General features: G+C 37.7%; 1 protein-coding gene and 1 pseudogene across 1 annotated transcript in view; one reads left to right on the top strand and one right to left on the bottom strand.

The window, feature by feature from the left end:
- Nucleotides 1–12,300: 12,300 nt before the first annotated feature.
- The window catches only part of LOC108425356 (LARGE xylosyl- and glucuronyltransferase 1-like), a 73,447-nt gene continuing 63,662 nt past the window's right edge, over nt 12,301–22,085 (bottom strand). Inside the window, exons 12-15 of the mRNA XM_017693947.2 lie at nt 20,903–21,181; nt 19,198–19,344; nt 17,417–17,612; nt 12,301–13,488 (exon numbers count right to left, since the gene is read on the bottom strand). Coding sequence (XP_017549436.1) covers nt 13,291–13,488; nt 17,417–17,612; nt 19,198–19,344; nt 20,903–21,181 — 820 coding nt within the window. The 3' untranslated portion in view covers nt 12,301–13,290. The remainder of the gene's footprint in view (nt 13,489–17,416; nt 17,613–19,197; nt 19,345–20,902; nt 21,182–22,085) is intronic.
- On the top strand, nt 15,909–16,009 carry LOC119264473 (annotated as a pseudogene).

Here is a 22,085-nt window from a genome sequence, read left to right on the forward strand (position 1 = left end):
CCCATCGTTTATGGCCTTATTTTGACATTTATGGTTTGAACTGAAGGCCTAGCACAGAAGGCCCAGCTCTAACTGTCACCGGTTGTCACTGGAAGCTGGGAGTGACTTGTATAGCATTTACTTCTAGTGAAGCTGATGGTGTTGCTCTGCCAGATTCCAGCTTGGCCAAGCAAAAGACTTGAAATATTAAATAAAATGTCCGGTTCATAAAATTTAAATCTTCATTGTATTAGATATATTTATCAGTGCTCAGATTCTGAATTATGATGAGTGATTTAAAGCTTTTTAAAGTAAAAACACTGAAAAGTAAAGATGTAGGTGAGCACAACATTCAGTTCCCATCTTGTTCTGACAATATTTCCAGCAAAACTCTGTGTGACCTTTAAGGAACAAGAGAAGGTGAAGGGAGGAGGTGATGAGCTCTTTATGCTCTCACTGAGGTACCTTTTGATTGTGTCTGGAATGCGTGAAGAGCTACAAAGACAACATGCACACAAGATGAGATTATGATACTCATCTTCTAACGTGAGGGTTCAAGTGCTGAAGTGCTCACTAGGTGGATCAAGGGCTCTTCTGCATTGCATATTCTTTTCTAGCATTTATGTTTATATGCAAAATAATAGCAGTGAGTTTAAAGCAACTGAGAAAAAGCTCAGTCCTCATAATAGCATTTATTTCCATATACAGGAAGGCACTGGGAGCACTGCACATTCAATTCCAAATGAAAACATGAACAAAATATCAAATTTTAAACTGCAAATGAAGAAAATATATGCTGTTCAAAAAAAATTCCCCTTTTCATTGTTTCAGTTTACAAACTCGAATATTTACAGTATAAACTGAAATTTGTTTAGAGATTTAGCTTTTCTGTTAATCACTGAACTAATATTAAGTTGTATAACCTATATTTCTGATAACTGCTTTACTTCAGTGTGGCAGGGAGTCAACGAACATCTGAAGCTGAACTAATCTGGAGATGATCATTGGATGCTTCTTTGCCATTCTTGTTATTTTATGATATATGCGGATGGTAGTATTTTTTTTCCTACCATGTGTTTCGGGTTTTGTTTGCCATTTAAAGCATTTAAGATCATTTTAGCTGAGCAGCCAATTCTTTTCTGCACTTCTTTCTATGTTTTCCCCTCTCCAATCAACTCCTTGATCAAAGTTCTTTCTCCTTCGGTACAGTGTCTGGAACGACCCATTTTACTCACTGAGAAAGGGCTAAAACCAGCAGGTACAACATTTGATGCCCTTCTTCTTTAAATAAGGGAAAATAATTGACAACTGTTTCTTGAACGACCTCATTAATTGAACTCCACACTGCAATTAATTTGAACACACCCCTTTCATTAAATGAGTCAATTACACCCGAATTAGCAGTGTGCATGTCATAACTGTTGATTCTGTTGGTTGCCCATTACTCGGCTACACCTAGTCATGAATTTTTTTCCCATCTTGTATTATCTTTTCTGCCAAAATCAGCAATTAAACACATTAGTGATGTTAGACTGCCATTATTTTGCACATAACTGTAAGTGGTTGCATCAGGTTGAACTGAACTTTCAACAACTGACAAAATCTGAAAGTAAATAAATAATTTTAAAAAATGAAATAATATTTTGTTGAATTCCGGCTATTTCATCAACCAAGCTATCCTCCAAGGTTTTCATTAGCTAAGATTCCAAAAACCCAAGCCTCTCAAATTCTCCCACTGCAAAGTTCAGTGTTTGCCTAGTGTTAACTTAATTAACTGATGAGCTGCATGGAAGTCAGTATCTTGTATATTCTCTTGAAGTCTTGTCTTGTATTAGCATTAGGCCAAATGAGAATTCCATTGCAAATCATGTACTTGTGTCTACATTTTGTGTACAATAACAAGTAACTCCAAGTTGTCTGGGTATTTTAAGGGATGGCACTGGTAGTGAGTGTTACATCAGCTGGAATTCCTCCTAAGGTACTAGTTTCACCTGTATGCCTCAAATAAGCCAGATGGCGCAATGTACATAAAGTGCAAAACACACTAGCATTAGCCCTTGTAGCTGCCTGGCTCGTCTCCCACTGTGTAGTCAGATGCAATGTTGATGTAAGTTGTTTTTGAGGAAGAGAACATTAGAGAGATATATGGAAGGTTGACTCCGACTCTTGATTCATGCTGCTGGGGGCGATCGATTCAATTACTTTACTTCATTTAATTTTCATCAAGACAGCACCAGAGACTTTGATAAAGGAACAGAGGGCAAATTAAACCATCCTTAATATAATTTAGCCACTTTTTTGAGTTGCATCTAATCATGGTGACATGATATGTAGTCGTACTGAGGGCTGGAGACAGCTGTTTTGTGCTAGCAAGCTAGAACGCTGTTGCAGCCTTGTAAAACACACTAATGCTACTCAAGCTCAAACTCTTTACTGTAGTAACACATACATCTGTCAAAATATCCCTCGAACCAATAATGGCGTGAAAACACAATGCTGATGTCGCAGAGTTGACACCATGCACTTCAACCACACACCAGATATATCACTTCACAGTGTGCAAACATTCAAAAGCATTGTGTTTAATGAAGGTGTGCAAACTGGCAACTCCAGTCACATTAAATTAAAGCAGTATCAAGACAACAGAAAGCTACAGTAGATCACACATGGCTAGCAAAAAGAAGAGATGGGAAAACAAACAAATGTTAATATGTTAACTCAGCTGTTATTACACTTAGTCATTTTTTCACCTTGTATCCTTCAGCTTGAAACAGAAGAGGTCTGTGAAGAGGTATGTTGAGCATGATAAACTATGTATAAAGTGTATGTCATTAAATATATACAAAGTGCAAAACTGAACTTGAGCTGTCACTGCCATGCATTATATGTAGTACAGCAGCTCTCTGCTATGTCAGCCCACTTGATTCTGCGCTATGGTTTATTTCACCCTCATGTTCAAAATGTGCAAATGCAAAAAAATTGGGACCATTTAATTGTTAACAAAATGTTTCACTGACTGCTCCCATTGCAACTGGAGGTGGTAGAACGTTCTGTTGCTCTCCTATGTTAACAAAGGCATATCTGTTTGCCCTTAACTGCCTACCACCAACATGTAAACACAAAAGCTTTGTCAATATTATTGTTATTATTGTTTCCACTCTTTCTACATAAATGTCTTATTTCTCAATCAAAGTACTGGTACACAAAGCTGTCATTTACAGAAAATTTCCATCTCAAAGATGCATTCCACTCCATTACAGATGTCCATGCCGTTTCTTCTGAACCCTTCCTCCCCACAATTTAGGCACTTCCCACTAATCCACCGACCCAGTAGGAAATTCTGGTCTTAAAAAGTCCTAAACTAAATTAAGGTATGTACATAGAATTCTGTTACAAACTTTGGACAAGCTTTACAAAAGGTTGGCCAAAATTCCATTCATTCCAGGGAAGGATCACAGACTTTAGAGTGTATTTGGAGTCTTTGGAGGCCAAAGACTCAAACAATAATCCAAAATTAAAAAAATACAATAACAAGACCTGAGGATTGAGATTAAACACAATGTTGTTTATATGTGTCCACTTTGAGTATTACTGGCTATCAGTTTTATTAGCATTATTCAATGACCTATATCAGACACGGATGTGCTTTCGTGATGATCTGAAGATTTTTGTGTAAGATCTGAATTTTATTTCTGTTTCAATCAAAAACAAAATCTCTAAATATAATTTAGAACTTTGGAGACCTGAGAACAGATGACATTTCACTTTGTTTACTTTATCTATTTAATTATTTATACACATTCAAGAGCTATTTGATCATCAAAGTGTTGAGCCTTGTGCTTTGAAGCCCCTTGCAGGTAGAGGCTCCTGGGCACTGGAGCCAATAGAACATTGTAATCCATCCATGATTCAGCCTAATGATTTTAGAATGGCTACAAAACGTTGTTTCCAGTTTAAAATGCTATGATGAATCATGAATCAGAATGATGAATTTGCCACCATGCTAACATTAGCTTGATTGCAAGACTTAAAAACTACACCCAATCTTAACAGTGTGACCTTTCACATGTGTATAGTCGTATGCAAAAATTTGTAAGCCTTTGGTCATATGACACTTGTTGTTGGTTTTCTAAGAGAAGTTTATTTTCTACAGGAAATAAAGTTCAGTGTTTGGTTCATTAGGGCACAATTTCCATTTATTTGCTGAGTTTAACATTATGGAGAAACAAAGACTAAATATTATGTGCCATAACTTTTGCACAGGCCACATTTAATGTTTTATACTTTTCCCAGCAGATGAATGGATGTGTAACTTATTTTCACTTACACAACCAACAAAACATGTCATTTGACTAGTGGTGCTCACATTTTTGCATACAATGTATATATTATTTGAAATTAATAATACATTTAATTTAATAACACAATAACACTTAATTTAATGACAATACATTTCTGTATTTTGACAAGAATCTTGTGCACTACAATTTCTCATTAGGGTGAATGAGATTTCTCCAAATGTCACCATTATACTGAGGGAGGCCTTTGTAAGCTACATGAATCTGTTGTAAGCTATGGCCTCAAAATGCAGAACTTTCCTGTCAATCTGCCTGAAAATAAGTCATTCTATGATCCTATGTACTGGACTGTGTCCCTGAAACACTAGAAAAAGCAATCAGGCAGCTGTGAATGTCTGCAGCACTAAACCGAAGCATATTTGAAATATATTTCATGTCTGCTTTGAAAGCTAATCATCTGCTTGATTGGTAATGTCAACTGTAATCACATTGCATTACAAAGCTCACTGAAAGTGGATGGGCAGCGAGCTAAGATCCAGTGGACTGATTAACTTCTTTAATGATTCACAGAGGTTCAGAAGCAGAACGAAAGCCACATCAGAGCTGCTGCAACCTTGCCACAAACTGAAATGTGCATTTTAAGGTGAAGACCATTGAAAATCTTGCCATGCATCTAACTGTAAACAACTGATAATGAAAATCCAGACATCATCACACTGAGGAGAGATCTGCAGCAATATCCTATTGATTTCCAAGACAAACTCATCTCGCTTTTCATTTCACAAAAGATGCAGGGATGGGTGCCCAGCCAATAATTCATTTCCTATTTCACGCATCAAATACAACCGTAAGAGTGACAAGGTTACATATAAAATGAAAGTTCTCTAATGTACTTCATAATCAGTGTATAGGTAGCATCTCCATGAGAGTAAGAAGCGACTGCACTATGTAAAGCCTGAAATCAATGCCTAGTCAAATATTACATTTACATTTATGGCATTTGGCTGACACTCTTATCCAGAGCGACTTACAATTTGATCATTTTACACAAGGTAGTGTTAGGAGTCTTGCCCAAGGACTCTTATTGGTATAGTGTAGGGTGTTTACCCAGGTGGGGGATTGAACCCTAGTCTACAGCGTAGAAGGCAGAGGTGTTAACCACTACACTAACCAACCACATTTTACTAATATGAAGTAAAATCAAAGGGAACTGTCAAATATTTTTTTACATCCTCTTAAGCATTATTCTTTGTTTCCTGCTGGTCACTTAACCCCTTAAATGGCCAGGGCTCGCCAGTGGGTCCGAAGTTTTATTACATACTTCTATATATCTGAATAGTAAGCCTTAGTATGTAATTTAGTATAAGGGATTAAAAGAGGAAGTCCACTGATGTTTCAAAATTTTGGCATCATTAAGTGGTTACAATGTTAACAGTCGTTCAGAGTGGTTTGGTGTGAAATGTTCTAAAGAAACTTGAAAAATAAACACTGAACAAAATTGAAAAGTCAAAATTGTTCACAGTGGTGGCGATAGGAACCAGACGTCCACCTCTAAAAGCTCCCTCAAAGATAGCAAGTACCTGAAATAGTTACGAATACATTGCCTGATGCTGAGACATTGTTTTGAGAGAAAATGTTGACCCAAAACATTTTTTAAAAGCCATTAATGGCAGAGGGCTACTTGCAGGGCATTATAAGGCAAAATAGACCCCAAAGAACCCCCCATTATTTTAGCATCATCGCCAAAGAGAAAAACCCAGGAGCATGTGTTGGTTCACTGGTTGTAGCTCTCTTCGCAACAACACGAACACAGGTTGGTTCTTTGGAACAGGCGTTTATTTCTTGGGCACGTCTTGTCACTCTGTCACGCCGTGAGAACTATATATTTAAATGAATATAGTACAAAATACATAAATAAACCGTACAATACACCGTTTATAGACAAATATGAAATGGCGCTTAGCATTAGCATGATACAAAACTTTCTACGAGTAGAACAAATACCTCGTTGGCCGCTTGTTGTGAAAAGAGGTTCTTGACTCTTTGAAAGTGTTCCGAAAGTCTCTTAGATAGTCCGTTTTGGCCTCTGGCATCCAAATTAAGACGTTAAATACAATATAACAGAGCCTCGTGAGAGACGTTCGCTAGTCTGCAGTCTATGAGAACAAAAAACAAACCCTCCCCCAATTCTGAGTTTCGGTAAACACAGCACATTCTCGCGAGATGTATGAAATTTTACTTGCTGTATTTTAACTGTGACAACTAACTTTACCTCAAATCACAGACATTTTAACCTTAAACAGATTATTCATTTATCACAAGAATTTATAGAAATGTTTATGACTAGTAATTATGTATTATGAACATAGAGCATTTACACAACACTTACACTGGTCATTCTGAATAGTAAACAAAATGGCTATATTTCTGTTGTAGACATCGTGACCCCTCGTTCCTATCACCACTGCTGTAAAGAAATCGGAGTTGGTAAGTTTCTCTACAATGAACCATTTCACACAAATATTATTTTACAACAGGCTAGAAACACATATAATGTATTGTCATAAAAGAATTATTGTCTGTTAGAGTTGAGAGGCTGTTTTCATGATGGAACTATTCATGTATCAGACCAATTGAGTATTTGGCGAGAAAAATTAAATGACCCTTGATTCAGTGTTTGAAAGGCTGTAAGAGCATACAGGGTAAACAGTAATAGAAATGACTGGCAGGTGCACAAGGTCACTGTAAGGGTTAACTTTCCTGTTCAAGGAGACCCTTCCTAACAGTCTCCAGAGAGACCCAACAGCATTAGTAGCTTTCATTTTCTTTGGTTTGGTATAAATGCTGAACTGCTGTCTGGTCTAATTGTCTTCATATAAGCAGGATTCTCATTCTCAGTAGACCTGTCCATGCCCTGCCCACATATGCAATCTTTTTCAATCTTTTTTGTGACAACTGTTGCATGTAGACGGTCATTACAGAATGCCAGAAGGAAATCCTGTTCAACCAAACAATAATTCCAAAAAAAAAGTTAGGACAAAAGATTAAAGAAAATCTGGAGAAATGCCCACGGCCTTCAGTCCCTCAGTCCTGCATTAAAAAGAGATATTTCTGTGGGCTCAGGAAAAAAACATCATCAATAAACACTGCTCCCCACTATAAATGCTAAGTTAAGACTGTGCTATGCACACCAGAAGCCATATGTCAAACTTGGTCTGAATTGGACTGATGCACAGTGGAAATGTGTATTGTGGTCTGATGAGTCAACCTAAGATAATGGACTCTCTCATGTTATGGGAGGTATTAATGTCCATAGCATGGTTAACTTGCACATCTGTGAAGGCACCCTTAATGCACATTTTGGAGCAACTTATGCTGTCTTTTAGATAACGTGTTTTCAGGGATGTCCATTCTTATTTCAGCATGATGATGCCAGGCCAGATGCTGCACATGTTACAGCAGCATGGCTGCATAATCGGAGAGTGTGGATGCTAGACCAGCCTGCCTGCAGTCCAGACTTGTCTCCCACTGCAAACATTTGGAGCATTATGAAGCGCAAAAACATGACAATGAAGATCCCATATGGTGCAGCTGAAGTCTTGTGTAACAGAAGAATGGCACAAAGTTCTTTGTCTTCAGTTGTCAAAAAATTATATATTTTAAATTATAATGTAATATAATGGTAAACCTACTCCTGTTCTCTCTTTTCATATCGTCATATCATTTGAAATTATTATCACTCTAATTTGTGTGTTTTGACAAGAAAGTACAATTTCTCATTATCTTGAACAGGATTTTTGCCAACATATAAAGCTTGTGCAACTTGGCAACAATGGCCAGTGAAGAATGGATTTACATAGAAATGTGATCATCATTAGATCATGAGCTACCAGCCTTTCACAAAAATGTTATTTCAGGGCTTCAGGTACCATCATACCTTTCTGGACTATGGCCGGATGTCAAAACTTAATATTACCAAAAAAATTGAAAGTTTCTTCTGAATCATTTCTTCTTTAGTGCAGATTTCCATATCTGAGCAAACACAATCGCTTCAAACTGAGCGTCTATCAGATTCTATCCAGAGACACAAAGCTAGTGAAAAAAAACTACCTAGCTTGTTTGTTCATCATAGAAGCCAAAAGTAACGTTACCGCTAGTCAAGAGGTTATCGCTGTAAAATGATCATCCATACCACTTTCTAGATTCACTTTTAATGAAAGGTTGGAGTTAATCGGCAAAGGATGACCTACACCAGAGCTTAATTTGGTGCAAAATAGGCTTTAAGAGGTATTTCAACTCCGGCAATTACATCATGATACACCTGGATGACAGAATCCACCAAGGAGCAAAAGCTCTAATGCTTGGGCCAGATGAAATTTTTGAGATAGGAAGTTTGCCCAAGTCAGCACACCACCATCAGAATGCTTGAGAAGCAATTGTTGATGAATTTAAAGGCAAATGATCCATTCATAGCCATATGAAGCAAAAAGCCCTGATCAAAGGGTAGGTTATTTAAAATTTGCTGGCTTTTGGCCACCTGACACTGTTTGTGTTACATGAAAGTTTATTTGGGAAAACGGGCATTTTGCAGCATTACTGGTCATTTTTCTGACGCTAATGTGTCTGTTGCTCCTGGCTACTTGGTTTTGCGTGTTGTCGTGATGTGAACCCCGGGCTGTTATCTCCATATTCTCACAGAGCTTGTATGAGTTTGCAATTATGAGTAAGGAGGATTTGCATTTTGCTTACCCAATTAATCTATTTTGTTTATGTGATAACTGTCTCTGTGCTGTTTATTTGTTGCCTTTTAAGGCTGAACTATTGTCTTATTTTTGGTTTCTTAACTTTTTCAATACTGTGGGAGGGGACACAGTGAACTAGACTGTTTTTTTTTCAGATGAGGGAAGGAGATCAGTGGGCTGAGGTTTAAGAATTATGGTTGACTACTGCCTGTAAGGGCTTTGTTATAACTTCATGCAGTCATTTGAGAATCATCTGCAGTGCTATTCATCTTCCTGGGCACAGTTTTACAGTTTCCTACTCGGACTTGTGTATTCGTAGACAACAGGTACGAAATGGTACGAAAGAAAGTTTCTATGACATGTAACAATAGCAGAACCCTGTTTGTCGCTTTTCATCTTTAAAAGGTTCTTTAAACAATGCAAAGAACAATTTATGCATTTAAATAGTTTGTGTCTGTATAGCAGTTACCCTTCCTAAAGAACCCTTGAAGAATCTCTATTTAAAGAGTGTGTATTATAATAATTTTCACCAAAGTCACCAAACTGGCTTTATATCACTGAAAACATTGGGTCTAGAATTGTAGTTATATATGTAATATAAGTAAGTGTAATATAAGTATAAGTAAGTGTAATATCTATGACCAGGATGAATTGAAAGTACTGAATCAAATTAAGAAAAGAAAACATTGAGTAAAAGGCTTAAGTGACAAATGCAGAGCATAAAAGCCCTCTGACCACACGACTGTCCAATCAGACCCATTCAGCCTGAAAAGTGAATAGCTTTCTTTAACAAACTCAGATTGACTGAATAACACTTACACAGAAGACTTTCACAGCAGAAGGAATGGAAGTGGTTGCTGTGGCCTTTTTCATGATTCATGCACCCTGGGTTAAGCGCTGATTGAGAACTCTAGGAAAAGGTTTCTTGGATATAACAGCTGAGTTTTCTAGTGGTGACATTTTGTGAAGGTCTGTTTTGTGTCTGCTAAAATGAAACAGTCACACATAGTGATTGAATTTCCCTTTCTTTGCTTGCCTGATCCACACAAACACAGTAGCTGTTTAGTTAGCCAGCAAACTAATTGCTTCCTCAGGTCGGAAGTTGGAATCAAGAGTATTAAATCCTTACTGCATGCTTCTTTTCAATGTAGGGGGAATGCACCCAATAAACCCACCTAAATAAAATGAAATGTCATTTTTCATATGGATTTATCTTATAATTAAATAAAGATTAGCCACTTTTTAACATATTCAAGCAACTTTATTTTGATTTATTAAAAAAAAAAATACTGAATGAAGTACGGACAATGAAAATGAAATTATGGTCTGGGCTTAAATGAGCCACTTGCACCTTTTAATTTTAATAATTGATGCCTTTATGAACAACAGAACATTTGAACTCAGGTTGCTCTATCTAAGCTGACCAGTTGACTAATCATAGTGCTTTTAGTTGACTAAGATTCTCTCAGTCTACTAATCACATTTATTAGTACTGTTAGTTGTACACGCTCACTTTGTTTATTTTTACAAAGTTGTAGATATTTCTGGGTCATGCAGGTGTCAATCCATGTATAAGTTGATTCATCATTCTGCTCTACAGAACATGTTATTCATGAGCACCCATCATATTCTGGGAACTATACTATATGGCCCAAAGTATGTGGACACTCCTCCTAATTTTTGAGTCCGGGTGTTTTAGTCACACCCATTGTTAACAGGGGTATAAAATCAAGCACATGCAACCTACATAGACAAACAGTGGCAATAGAATGTGTCCTACTGAAAAGCTCAGTGACTTTAAACGTGGCTGTGTCACAGGATGACCCCTTTACACAAGGCAGTTTGTGAAATTTCTATCCTGCTAGATCTGCCCCCTGTAAGTGCTATTATTGTGAAATGGGAGCATCTAGGAACAACAACAGCATAGCCACAAAGTGGTAGACCACGCAAACTCACAGTGTGGGGATGTCAAGTACTGAAGCATATACAGGTAGTGTGCATTACAGAGTTCCAGACTGTCTCTGGGAGCAACGTCAGCACAAGAACTGTGTGTAACTTCATGAAATGGGTTTCCATGGTTGAGTGACTACACAGAAGCATAAAATCCCAATGCACAGTGCCAAGTGTCGGCTGGAGTGGTGTAAAGCATGTCACTGCTGAACTCTGGAGCAGTGGAAATAGGTTCTCTGAAGTGATGCAAAATGCTTCACTATCTGGCTGTCTGATGAATGAATCTAAGTTTAGCGCATGTCAGAAGAAGGCTTCCTACTGGAAATCATTGTGCCAACCGTAAAGTTTGGTGGAGGGGGGGAATAATGGTCTCGGGCAGTTTTTCAGGGATTGAGCCCCTTAGTTTCAGTGAAGGGTAATGTTAATGCTGCAGCATACTAAGGCATTTTAAACAATTATATGCTTTTAACTTTGTGTCAACTGTTTGGGGAAGACTCTTTACTGTTCCAGCATGGCTGCACCCCTGAAAACAAAGCAGTGCACATGAAGACATGATTTGAACACCTTTGGGATGAAGTGGAACGTTGAAGGTGAGCAAGGCTATCTTGTCCAATATCAGTGGCTGATCTCACAAATTCTCTTTTCTGAATGGGCTCAAATTCCCACATACATACACTCACACTCCAAATTCCTGTGGAAAGTCTTCCCAGAAAAGTACAGGCTGTTATTGCTGCAAAGGGTGGGGAGGTGGGCTAACTCCATATTAATGTCCATGGTCTTGGAATGGGCGGTCTAACAAGCTTAAATAGGTATGATGGTCAGGGCCATATAGTGTATTTCAAACCAAATTAATTATATCTGCTCAAAACTCACAATGACACACAATCTGTGTGTTTATTGGATGAAATTCAACATTCATATTCAAGTATTTTTAGCATTTTAAAAAATATTGAACAATAAAAAAGTGCAACAGCCTTACAGGGTACGTGATCTTATATGGGACTTTTCCCCTACATAAATGTTTTGCATTTACAGGACGAGCGTTGGAGGAGTGATATTTTCGTGGAGGGTCATTTTGAGTCTACTTATAAGAAGCAATGACAGCTAGTGACTGGATTTCTTTTCTCGTTACCCAATTCTGCCACAGCCTGGAAGATTTGGCTGCTCCAAGTGGAACATGACTCAGCCTTTTACACATCAGACTATAAATGAACACGGTTGTGTAGGCCTAGCTTGCTCATGCAGATGACGCATTAAAAAAAAGATAAAAACAACAATGTATGGTATGCATGGTAGTGTACACAGGCACACCTGAAGATCAAAGACAGTGATGTGTGTCCAGATGTTTTTATTATCAAAATAAACATATTCATTTTAACATCATTATTCTGGAATTTTTCATGACTCAAAGGAACCGCTTGCAGCCCTTCATTTAGTGCCATAATGTCGTTTTCACCATAACAGTAAAGTACAGCATGATATTTTCAAGGAGAAGAGATCCAAATATACTGAATAATCTGCACTGTCAAAGACAAAGAAAAAAAACAGTTTGCTGCTCTTCTACCCACTTTATGTATGAACATATAAGCCACCTTCAGTCTTCATTTTGTGAGTGAATTAATGGCACTAACTAATTAATGACCACAATGGTTCCTGTATCTACAGCTGATTCATCTGAGTCAGTCCAATTCAGGTTTCTAATCTCATGTGGGTTATTTTCAAACTTTTGTTGCACTGGATGCTGAAAGCCTGGCTGCTGAACTGATTCTGTGACTGTATTTCACTCTCATTTTACATTTAAGGTTGGAACATAGATTTTAAAGTCTTTTTACCATTTCATATATTCAAATTTGGTTTATACCAGTGTAAATATCTCCATTCTAACACCCTCATTTTTGTAATCTGATTAATTTATTAACTTTGCACAAATTAAGGAGATATTACACTGAGAACATAAATCCTTCCAAACAAGCTAAAAGATGACCTAAAAGTAATAAAACAATATTGAAATTTGTTTTGAAGTTGTTCTGCTATTAGTAAATCGTGCTGAGACAAAAGAAAAAATAAAGAAAATGTATACATATCAGAGGCAAATTTCCGGTTTAAAGCAGGTTACTGGATTAACCATTAACTCTTTCCCATGTAAATCCATCTGGCCGGAGGTGTGGACGGAGTTATGTGCATAAAAAGTCACTCATCCCTCTGCAGTTTCTGTTTTGTCCGGAGCGTACCAGCCGCTCTGTTCTGAAGCCATCACTTAGTGTCCATCACTATTTTAACTCAGAAGCAATGCCTGCTAAGTTTCAGCAGAATAGAGGCTGCTAGCTGTTGTTCTCTGCGGTCATGTATTTAAGTGCAGCGAAGCCGTAGCGTCGGGACATGTTCTGCTGAAACTCCTCTTTCAGAGTCTTGAGGCAAACACGGTACTGTTCGTTCGAGCGGAACTTGGTGATGTCGAAGCTGGGCGCATGAGGCATGTGGATCATGTAGGCGTTCGGCAGAACCACAAACTCATATTCCTGTGAAAGGAAACCAGAAAATGAGCTTAATAAATAATAAAAGCTATCATGTCATCAAAATGACATCAGCCCTTATTATACAGACACAACGGACTTGTTTACCTTTGGCGTTTTAGCACAGTCAAACTTCTGTTTGGTCAAAAGTGAAGTGAAGTGAACATATAACAACCAGAAAAAATGCTTGTTTGCGGTTAAATAATCAAAATCATTAGTAATATTAATGATCAAATTGTAAGTCGCTCTGGATAAGAGCATCAGCCAAATGCCATAAATAAAAACTTAATCAAGGATAATAACTAACTGACTAACTGGGTATGAGATTCCTTTACTTTTGGCTCATACATGAATACATTAAGATATTTCATGTAAATAATATGCAGAAACTGACTGACCAATTGCGGCTCAAATCAATGCTCGTTTTGTTGTACTATGACAGTTTTAAGAATCAGATGTGAATCCATTCATTCCATAGACTGCAATTTTTAAATATTACTTTTATGACTCCTATTGATCTGCGCTGATTTAGGACCTCTGTTATTATATGACATATGAACGGACAACTATTCCATAACACTGACAGAAAGTTCTAATGCTGTACTTGTCTCAACATCAATCATAAAAACCACAGGATGAACTGTGACTATTACTAGGGTTCTAGTTAGGGCCATAAATATCAAAAACATGGACATAAAACAAAAAACTTAACTTAATATTTTTGTTAAGTTTTTCTAATCCCCAGTGTGAGTAAGCAAATGCTAATAATGAACATTTTTGGCCATTCTATAATAATCGTGGACATTTGAAACTTGTACAAAATATTGCATACTTTTATATTTTTAGACAATAACATACCTTTTACATTGTGTGTAACACTTTTACAGTGACTCAGTAAAGTGCTCCAGCAAAGAGCAACCACTTTTTTCAGTTTCTAACAACTGACTGAAACTTGGTTAGACATCAACATGTTTTCTCAGTCAGTGATGTATCCAAGACTTCCAATAGGTCCAGAGTGATGTGTTCTTCTCACAAAATTTGTCCCACCAATTGGAACTCAAAACGTAATTGGTTGATTCCACTGTCACCTCCTAATTATGGTGGTGGTTAATCTAGTGTGTGAAGCCTTCTATCCAGCTCCTGAAGGCCTAACCAATGGGGAGGCTTGCTTGGCTGTATGTACCAAGATATTACAAGAAAACATTTCATTTCAAAATCACACACATTTTGTTTCCTACCAAAACTTAACAACGTAATAAGCGCAGTACTAAAATGCTTGCAGCATTTACATGCATTAAGCATAAAGACTGTATTAAATAAAAATGAAGTAAAAAATACTGTTATATATTTCTTGGAAATCAATAGGCCTTCTCTGAAGGCTTAGAAAGCCCTGAGGGCTCCTCACTGATAAAACCTGAGGTAAATGGTGCAGAAAAACACTGTTACACAGAGAGATACTGTGTGATCTACATTTCATTTTGGTGTATCTGGATTATTTTTCCTAGTGATGCAAATGCATACAGACCAGAGATAAATACTCAGGGCTCTAAGTAGCTGGCCAAGGTAAAGAAAATAAAACATAAGCAAGAAGAGGATTGATTACAGTATTGTCAACAAAGTGGGCCAGAATAAGGAATGTATTAAACACTGCAGATTAAAATCTGAATTAATTATTTCTTGATCTATTTTAATTAATCAAATAAATCATTTCAATGTGCTCCATTAACCCACACAATGTTCTCATGACCATTTGGCATGCAAGATGTGCAGCAGTGTCATTTAATTGGTGCAGAAGCCTCCTAGGTTGTGGGAGTGTTGAAACAAAGTGTAGTTATTAGCTTCATGCAGTTTATGTATACATAGCACAAAAAGAAGTTTACTAATATTCCAATTTTGCTTCAAAATAAGAGGAAATGATAATCTTAGACGTGGACGCAGAAGGTTTAGGGCAAAATGCCACCTTTACATCTGCATGATTAATGCAGTCTTGTCATCATAATAATTTGATCATTTTGATTGTATTAAAGGTTTAATGTGCCACTTGTCTTACATTTTAAAATAAATGCATTTAAAATAATGACAACTTGGAGGATTTACTTTTTTTAAGATTTGACATAATAGGGATGTCAAAGTTAACAAGTTAATAATGCACTAATGCAATAAATTATTAATGCCGCTCATTTTTAACCGCATTAATGCAAACCCAGTTGCTAATTTTTAAATGGCCTTTACAACAATACTTTTAGCACCTTTGGCAAACCATGCTGGACAGTGCACACAGCTATGGCCAAATCAATGAGTAGCAAACTAACAAAAGCAAGAACAAAGTGGAAAGATACAGTTTCCCTTGAAAGCTTCTCCACAAAATTGTCACTGGGTCAGTACGCCTCTTATCACTGAGGTGGTACCTTCAAGGGTACATCTACTCGCTACGGCAGCGCATATACTAAAATGGGATCGATACAGAGAAGATTAGCATGGCCCCTGTGAAAGGATGACACAAATCTGTGAAGTGCTCCATATTTTTAGGGCAGTCGTGGGCTGGAGGTTAGGGAGCTGGCCCTGTGACCAGAAGGTCGTCGGTTTGATCCCCAGAGCTGACAGCCTATGACTGAGGTGTCCTTGAGCAAGACACCTAACCCCCAATTGCTCCCCGGGCGCCCTGCATAGGGCTGCCCACCGCTCCGGGCAAGTGTGCTCACTGCCCCCTAGTGTGTGTATGTGTTGTTTCACTTCACGGATGGGTTAAATGCGGAGGTGGAATTTCCCTGTTACAAACATTATGTTATGAAAACCTTATTTAAGGTACACAGTTGGACCTGAACGTGAGTGAGAGTGAGAAGCTACTATCATGGAAGAGTAGGAACCATTCACTGTGTATGTAACACACTCACAGGTTGGAACATGCAGCAACTGTTGCTCTCACTGGATTTTCATGGTCAGTTCATGTGAACCCAGCATAAGGACAATAATGTTAGTTTATATAACAAACTAATAAATGTTTCTGATGAAGCTTGTTTGGTCCATTCATCTAGCTATTATTTACTGTTTCTTAGATGTAACCCACTAGTCTGACCTTCTAAATTTAGTTGGATCAAGATCACATCTTATGCTTAATGTACAATTATATAGGGTGTTCGTAGCTTATCCACTAATTGCTTGTTCTGTTTTAACCTCTTACACAGTTCATGGAAAACATGCAAGGCAAACTGAGTTTACTATAAATGCTTTCTAAACATAATACTGCATTAAGTTACACATTAGGTCTGTTTTACCCATAAGCATTCTACAGCATCTTGCATGCAGTGGCCATACACACATCCAGCATTTGCAAGCATGTTCTATAGTCATCCTTTTTCCATTCAGTCAAATCAGTGTCTTTACTCAATAAAAACAGAGTATGGTGCATATTTACTTGACAGCTTTCTGATTTGTTATTGGATGATTTTCCCAATAGACCTACTTTTTTGCTGCATGGCATACAAAATAGAAACCTTGGCTATTTTCTAAATGATCCATGGCTTCTATGCTGCATCTGGTATGCACTGCCACTCTGCTTGTGGAGGCTGTGTGAAAACTCTGACCTGTTAATATGAGCACTGAAATGAAAAGCAAGGCATATGTGTGAAACAGGATTTAGACAGATAACCAAGCCTGATTGTTGTTGTGCTGCACTAACAAGAAAAATAGCTTAGCTATCTGACTCAGACTAGATGGGCACTTAAAGAGATAAGTCAAGTAAAAACTATAATCAGTTATATAACTGATTTGAGAATATTATGCTGGTGTTTGAAGACAAGAATCGACAAAATTAATATATTGTGTCTGCTCAGTTTTTTTTTAATTGCCTGTCTGAGCCCTGCTCTAAGTCTTCAGCAAAATTTCTTTGGCTTATTCAAATAAGTGAGCATAAAGTTCAGGTCAAGTAAGTTACCTGTGCGTCCAGCTCCATAATGTGGGCTACTTTGTTCCAGCCGAATCCCACAAATCTGCGGTCATACTCAGGACAGTCTCTCCTCACCATCACATACGGCTCAAAGTCCGCCTCCCACTGCACTCTGTATGGCGTTGTGGCTGTTCGCCATTTCGCAAAGTTAGTCGGAGCGTGGCCTTTTGTCCATACATGATACCTGAGGAATTGATTTGTAAAGGTCAGAAGGTGTAGAATGCTAATGAAATTAATAAAGAACAGAATTAAAGCCACATTTGTCCTTTTTAAGCTCACTACATTTAAAAGCATGTAGGTAAGATTAAAAATTTGTAAAATCAACTCAGCCAGTACCAATTAATGAGTCCAATTACTTTCACATAAAACCACAGATCATAAATGAACTTTTCTTGTTTGAGATGGTTTACTGAAACAGCTTTTAAGCCCTTAAGATCCCAGGTTTATTACATACTATGGCTTATTGTTCAGTAACCACAGGGACTTCAGCGCAAACTAGTTGAGCTATTCTTGGGTGATAGAAGTGTTTCAAAAGGCGATGTAGATATCAGTGATGATTGACAAGGAACTCAATGATGATGCGTGTGTCGTTTGCTATAATGAGAAAGGGAACTGATAGAGAACTAGACAGGAGTAACTGATTGTAAACAGCTTGCTAAATAATATTATGTTCATGTAATGTTTTTTTTTCACTTTAACTCTAAAAACCACTGGATAATGAAGCAGCTTTTATAAAACATTAAGCTATTGTGAAGCAAATTTTCCACTGTCTCTGTAGCAAGTTTCCCATTAGTGTGACATATCATCTGAATAAAATCCTTAGCATTTTCTGTTCAACTATGAACATAAAAATTATATACCTCATTGTTTCCCACAGACATCTGTAGCTACCAGGTTTTTTTTTACATAAAAGTCCTAACAATGTTTCTTTGAAAGAATCTGCCATTTGGCAGTCTGAAGTTTCTCCACTGGGGGTGGCGTGTGTGTGTGTGTGGGGGGGGCATTTATAACTTTCACAACAGGAGGTAAAATAATTATTACCAAAAGGTGCTGAGTCACTTACATTTATAATATTATGTGATTTTAATCACAGATTTTCATTACATCAGTTTATAGGCAAAAAAAATATCATCCAGGCCTAGCCTACAAATGACCAGTTGAGATGTTCTACCTTCCTTGGTCATGATTTGTAACTCAGTCAAATAAATCTTACAATTGCAGTTCCTCATTGATATAATGAAGTGTTTGGTTATTCATTCTAAAATTAAGATTAATAGACATTAGTTAAATTTTTTGGGCAAAGCAACTGCCAATTTAACCAGTCTGTACTGAACTGAATGGAACTGGATCAGCTAAAACACAATACAGGCTACAGATGGCAGGGTTACTGCACATTGTGTGGATGGTTATGTTTACCATGATCTAGCTCCAAAATTGCTGGGAAACTGATAAGGTAATTCATGCAATTTAACCAAATAATTACAGTTACTAAGGTTTACATGTACTGTCAGATGCACGGTCGAATTCTGTTCTCTAGAGAAGTAGTTCCTAACTCAGTCCTGAGGGCCATCAGAAGGTCCAGATTTTTCCCTTATCTATATGTCTTGGAGCAAAATGTGTACCTTCTAGGAGGGCTCCTAAGACCGGGTTGGGAATCACTGTCCTAGAGTACAATTGACATTACTGCATCCTCAAGGACAACCCATCCCCAGTAAGTCCATTCACTCATGGCTGTGAACACAACAGACATGCCTTAACCTATAGTTTACCTGAAGGTGAACAGCGTTCCCATGTCGAGCTGGGACAGAAGCTCAGCCTTGGATTTAGGGTAGGACAGCCGGTAACGCAGCGTTTCAAACGCAGGCACCACCAGAGCCTTCTTAGTGTTAGCCATGTCCAGCTGCACCACAGACTTCCTGCAAAATGGTTATCATATGTGGTTCAGATACTAATTATGAAGTAGGGCTGTGCAATTTGGACATATTGTGATTGTAATATGCCTTGCAATATATCAAAAACAAATTGATGACTTAAAACTGTTACATGGTTAAATTCTGACTTGGATTGTTTTGACCTAGTCTTTTCACACTTTGATTATATGAAAACCTTGATTCATAAAAACATCCACAGAATCATTCATCTGGAAATGTGATTAGTTGAGATGCTCTGGTCTTTAAGTACGTTATTAATTTTTCAAACTGAGAAAATATATTTTTAACAAAAAAATTATTAAGAAGCTAATATAAAATATTTTTTTTCAGCACGTAGTGTGTCCACTTTTGCCTTTATTACAGCTTACATTCTTTTCAGGAGACATGCTTTCAGTTTTTCAGAGAAACCTGAAGGGATATGTTTTCACACCTCCGAAGTTCAGTCAGTCAGTTGGTTGTATTTTACTGCTTCTCACAATCCGAGTAATGCCAATTTAAAAGTTAGACTCATCAGACCATAAACCTTGCTGCACAAGTCAGATGTCCAGTTTCAATACACAAATGCGAATTTGCTTATTTTTTGTCTATTTGCTTTTCTTAGTAATGGCTTCTTGACAGATACACATCCTTTCAGATCCACAGTGTTGAGCTGTCTTCTCACAGTGGAATGATGATGTTACTGTTTCCACATTGTCTCTCTGTGTGTGCGTGCGTGTGTGTCTGTTTGTTCCCTTGTGTTGTAGCCACGTGCCTATTGATTGTTTGTTCATGTACTTGTGTTTTGTTTTGGTTCCTTGCTCTGCCCCCTTTTCTGCCTTCCCTATTAGGATTTTTCTAGTCCCTGTCTCCTCCCTCACCCAGGCGTTCCCTATTGTTAGAAGCTATATCAAGCCCTTTGTTTCAGTCCATGGTTGTGTAGTCTATGTTACTTGGTTGCATGTTGTAATTGTGTGCCTGCCCTACGATTGGTTTGCTCTGCTCAGTGTGTTTCTTAGTTTAAAGCTTTGTGGTTTGTGAGCTGTTGTCATACTTAGCGTTTCTGCTAGTTTGTCTTGTTCGTTAAAGTTTACTTGCGCTTACATCCAGCTCTCTTACTCTCCACACACCACAGATGGACAGAAACACCTGTGGATTTTTTCAGATTTGAAGCAAGAGTGGAGCTTGATTTTCTCCTTTCTCTTAAAGATAAAGCTTTAAGTAATATTTATGCAATTGTGAGTTTTGGTGGTCTACCAGGTCTTGCACAATTTTTAGGAGTCATTCTCTCTACAACTTTCACAAATTTTTTAACTCCAGTTTTGGATTCAGTTGATTTAATTTCCTCAGAAATATCTCCTAAAATGAATAACATTGACTGTAAATTAAATAAATGAAGGGTGGTCTCTGCACAGTTCTGTACATATTGCATAATTTCTGGGAACTCTAGGAAAGCCTCAGCTCTTCTAAGAAGCATTAAGAACATTCAGGGCACCCAGCTATTTCTTGCAATGCTTAGTAATTTAACTATTCCCTGCTATCCCTTTCCTGTAGGGGGCAATCTTACCTGAGGTACTCGTAGAGTCCATACATGGGTAAGAAGTCGATGTCAGACAGGAACATGTAGGGGGTGTTGACCTGTCTCATGGCGACGTTGCGCAGCAGGTTAACCGGGTAGAACTGGCCTTCCTTATAGACGATATGGTATCCCACGTTGCTCCTGCTCATGAGCACCTCGGAGCCCTGAGCGTAGCGCAAGAACTGCTGGGCTTCAGCATCAGACAGGTAAAGAGCCAGACTGATGGGGCCCTCCCAGTGTTTACAGATGGCCTCCAGCATCTGCAGCCTGCAGTAGACAAACAGCAAAACCACTTTCTGTTAAAGTGGAAATGAGCTACTATGTTGCTGAGCTGTTTATTGAAGCAACAAGGCTTAATCTGTGTTGCCTTTCCAACTTGTTGTCCTGAGGGCTATCAATACGAGCCGTCAGAAGTTTCTGCTTTCCTGTTGTAAACAATACAAACAAACAAAGGCTCTGAAGTAGAAACCTTCCACACACTATTGAAATGGTGCTTATTAGCAACCATAGGCTTTCATCAGGCCACTGAACGCTTGGAACAGTTGAAGTCAATAAAGACAATACGTCTACTTACTCATCAAAAAATCATTACGACCTTCACAGTCTTAAGCTCAAAGATACAGAAGAATCCAGGGAGTCTTCCAAAGAGATTTCCAATGAGTTTTCAAGAGAGATTTCCAATTGAATGGGCAAGTCTTAAAACTCTATAATAACTGAGGCAGATAATAAAAGAAAATAATAATAAACCTCTCTCAGCTCTCATAAAGGATACTAAATGAATCTTCCCTGACAGCCTCTTATTGTGAGGATGAGGCAAATGTACAAGTGATTTATGGTATTAATCAAATAATATTTTAAACCCTCATAAAATGTTTTTTTTCCTAAATGGCAACGTTAGTCCTGAGACACACAAATAATGCTGGGCTTAACATTTACATAACCTAATCTAGTGCTGAAATAAGGATTCTATTTGACAGCTTTCAGATCAGATGAAGATAAAATCAGCAAATAATGAAGAAAACTAATGTCACAGTTCTTCCACCTCTAAAGTAATGAAGTGGACAGTGTTCATCACTGTACAATGTGTGCACAATTATTAGGCAAGTCTTATTTTTGAGGATTATTTTTATTAATGACCAACTACAGTGCTCTCGGTTAATCCAAAATGTTA

The sequence above is a fragment of the Pygocentrus nattereri genome, chromosome 1 (assembly GCF_015220715.1).
Source record: "Pygocentrus nattereri isolate fPygNat1 chromosome 1, fPygNat1.pri, whole genome shotgun sequence".
Taxonomy (NCBI): Eukaryota; Metazoa; Chordata; class Actinopteri; order Characiformes; family Serrasalmidae; genus Pygocentrus; species Pygocentrus nattereri.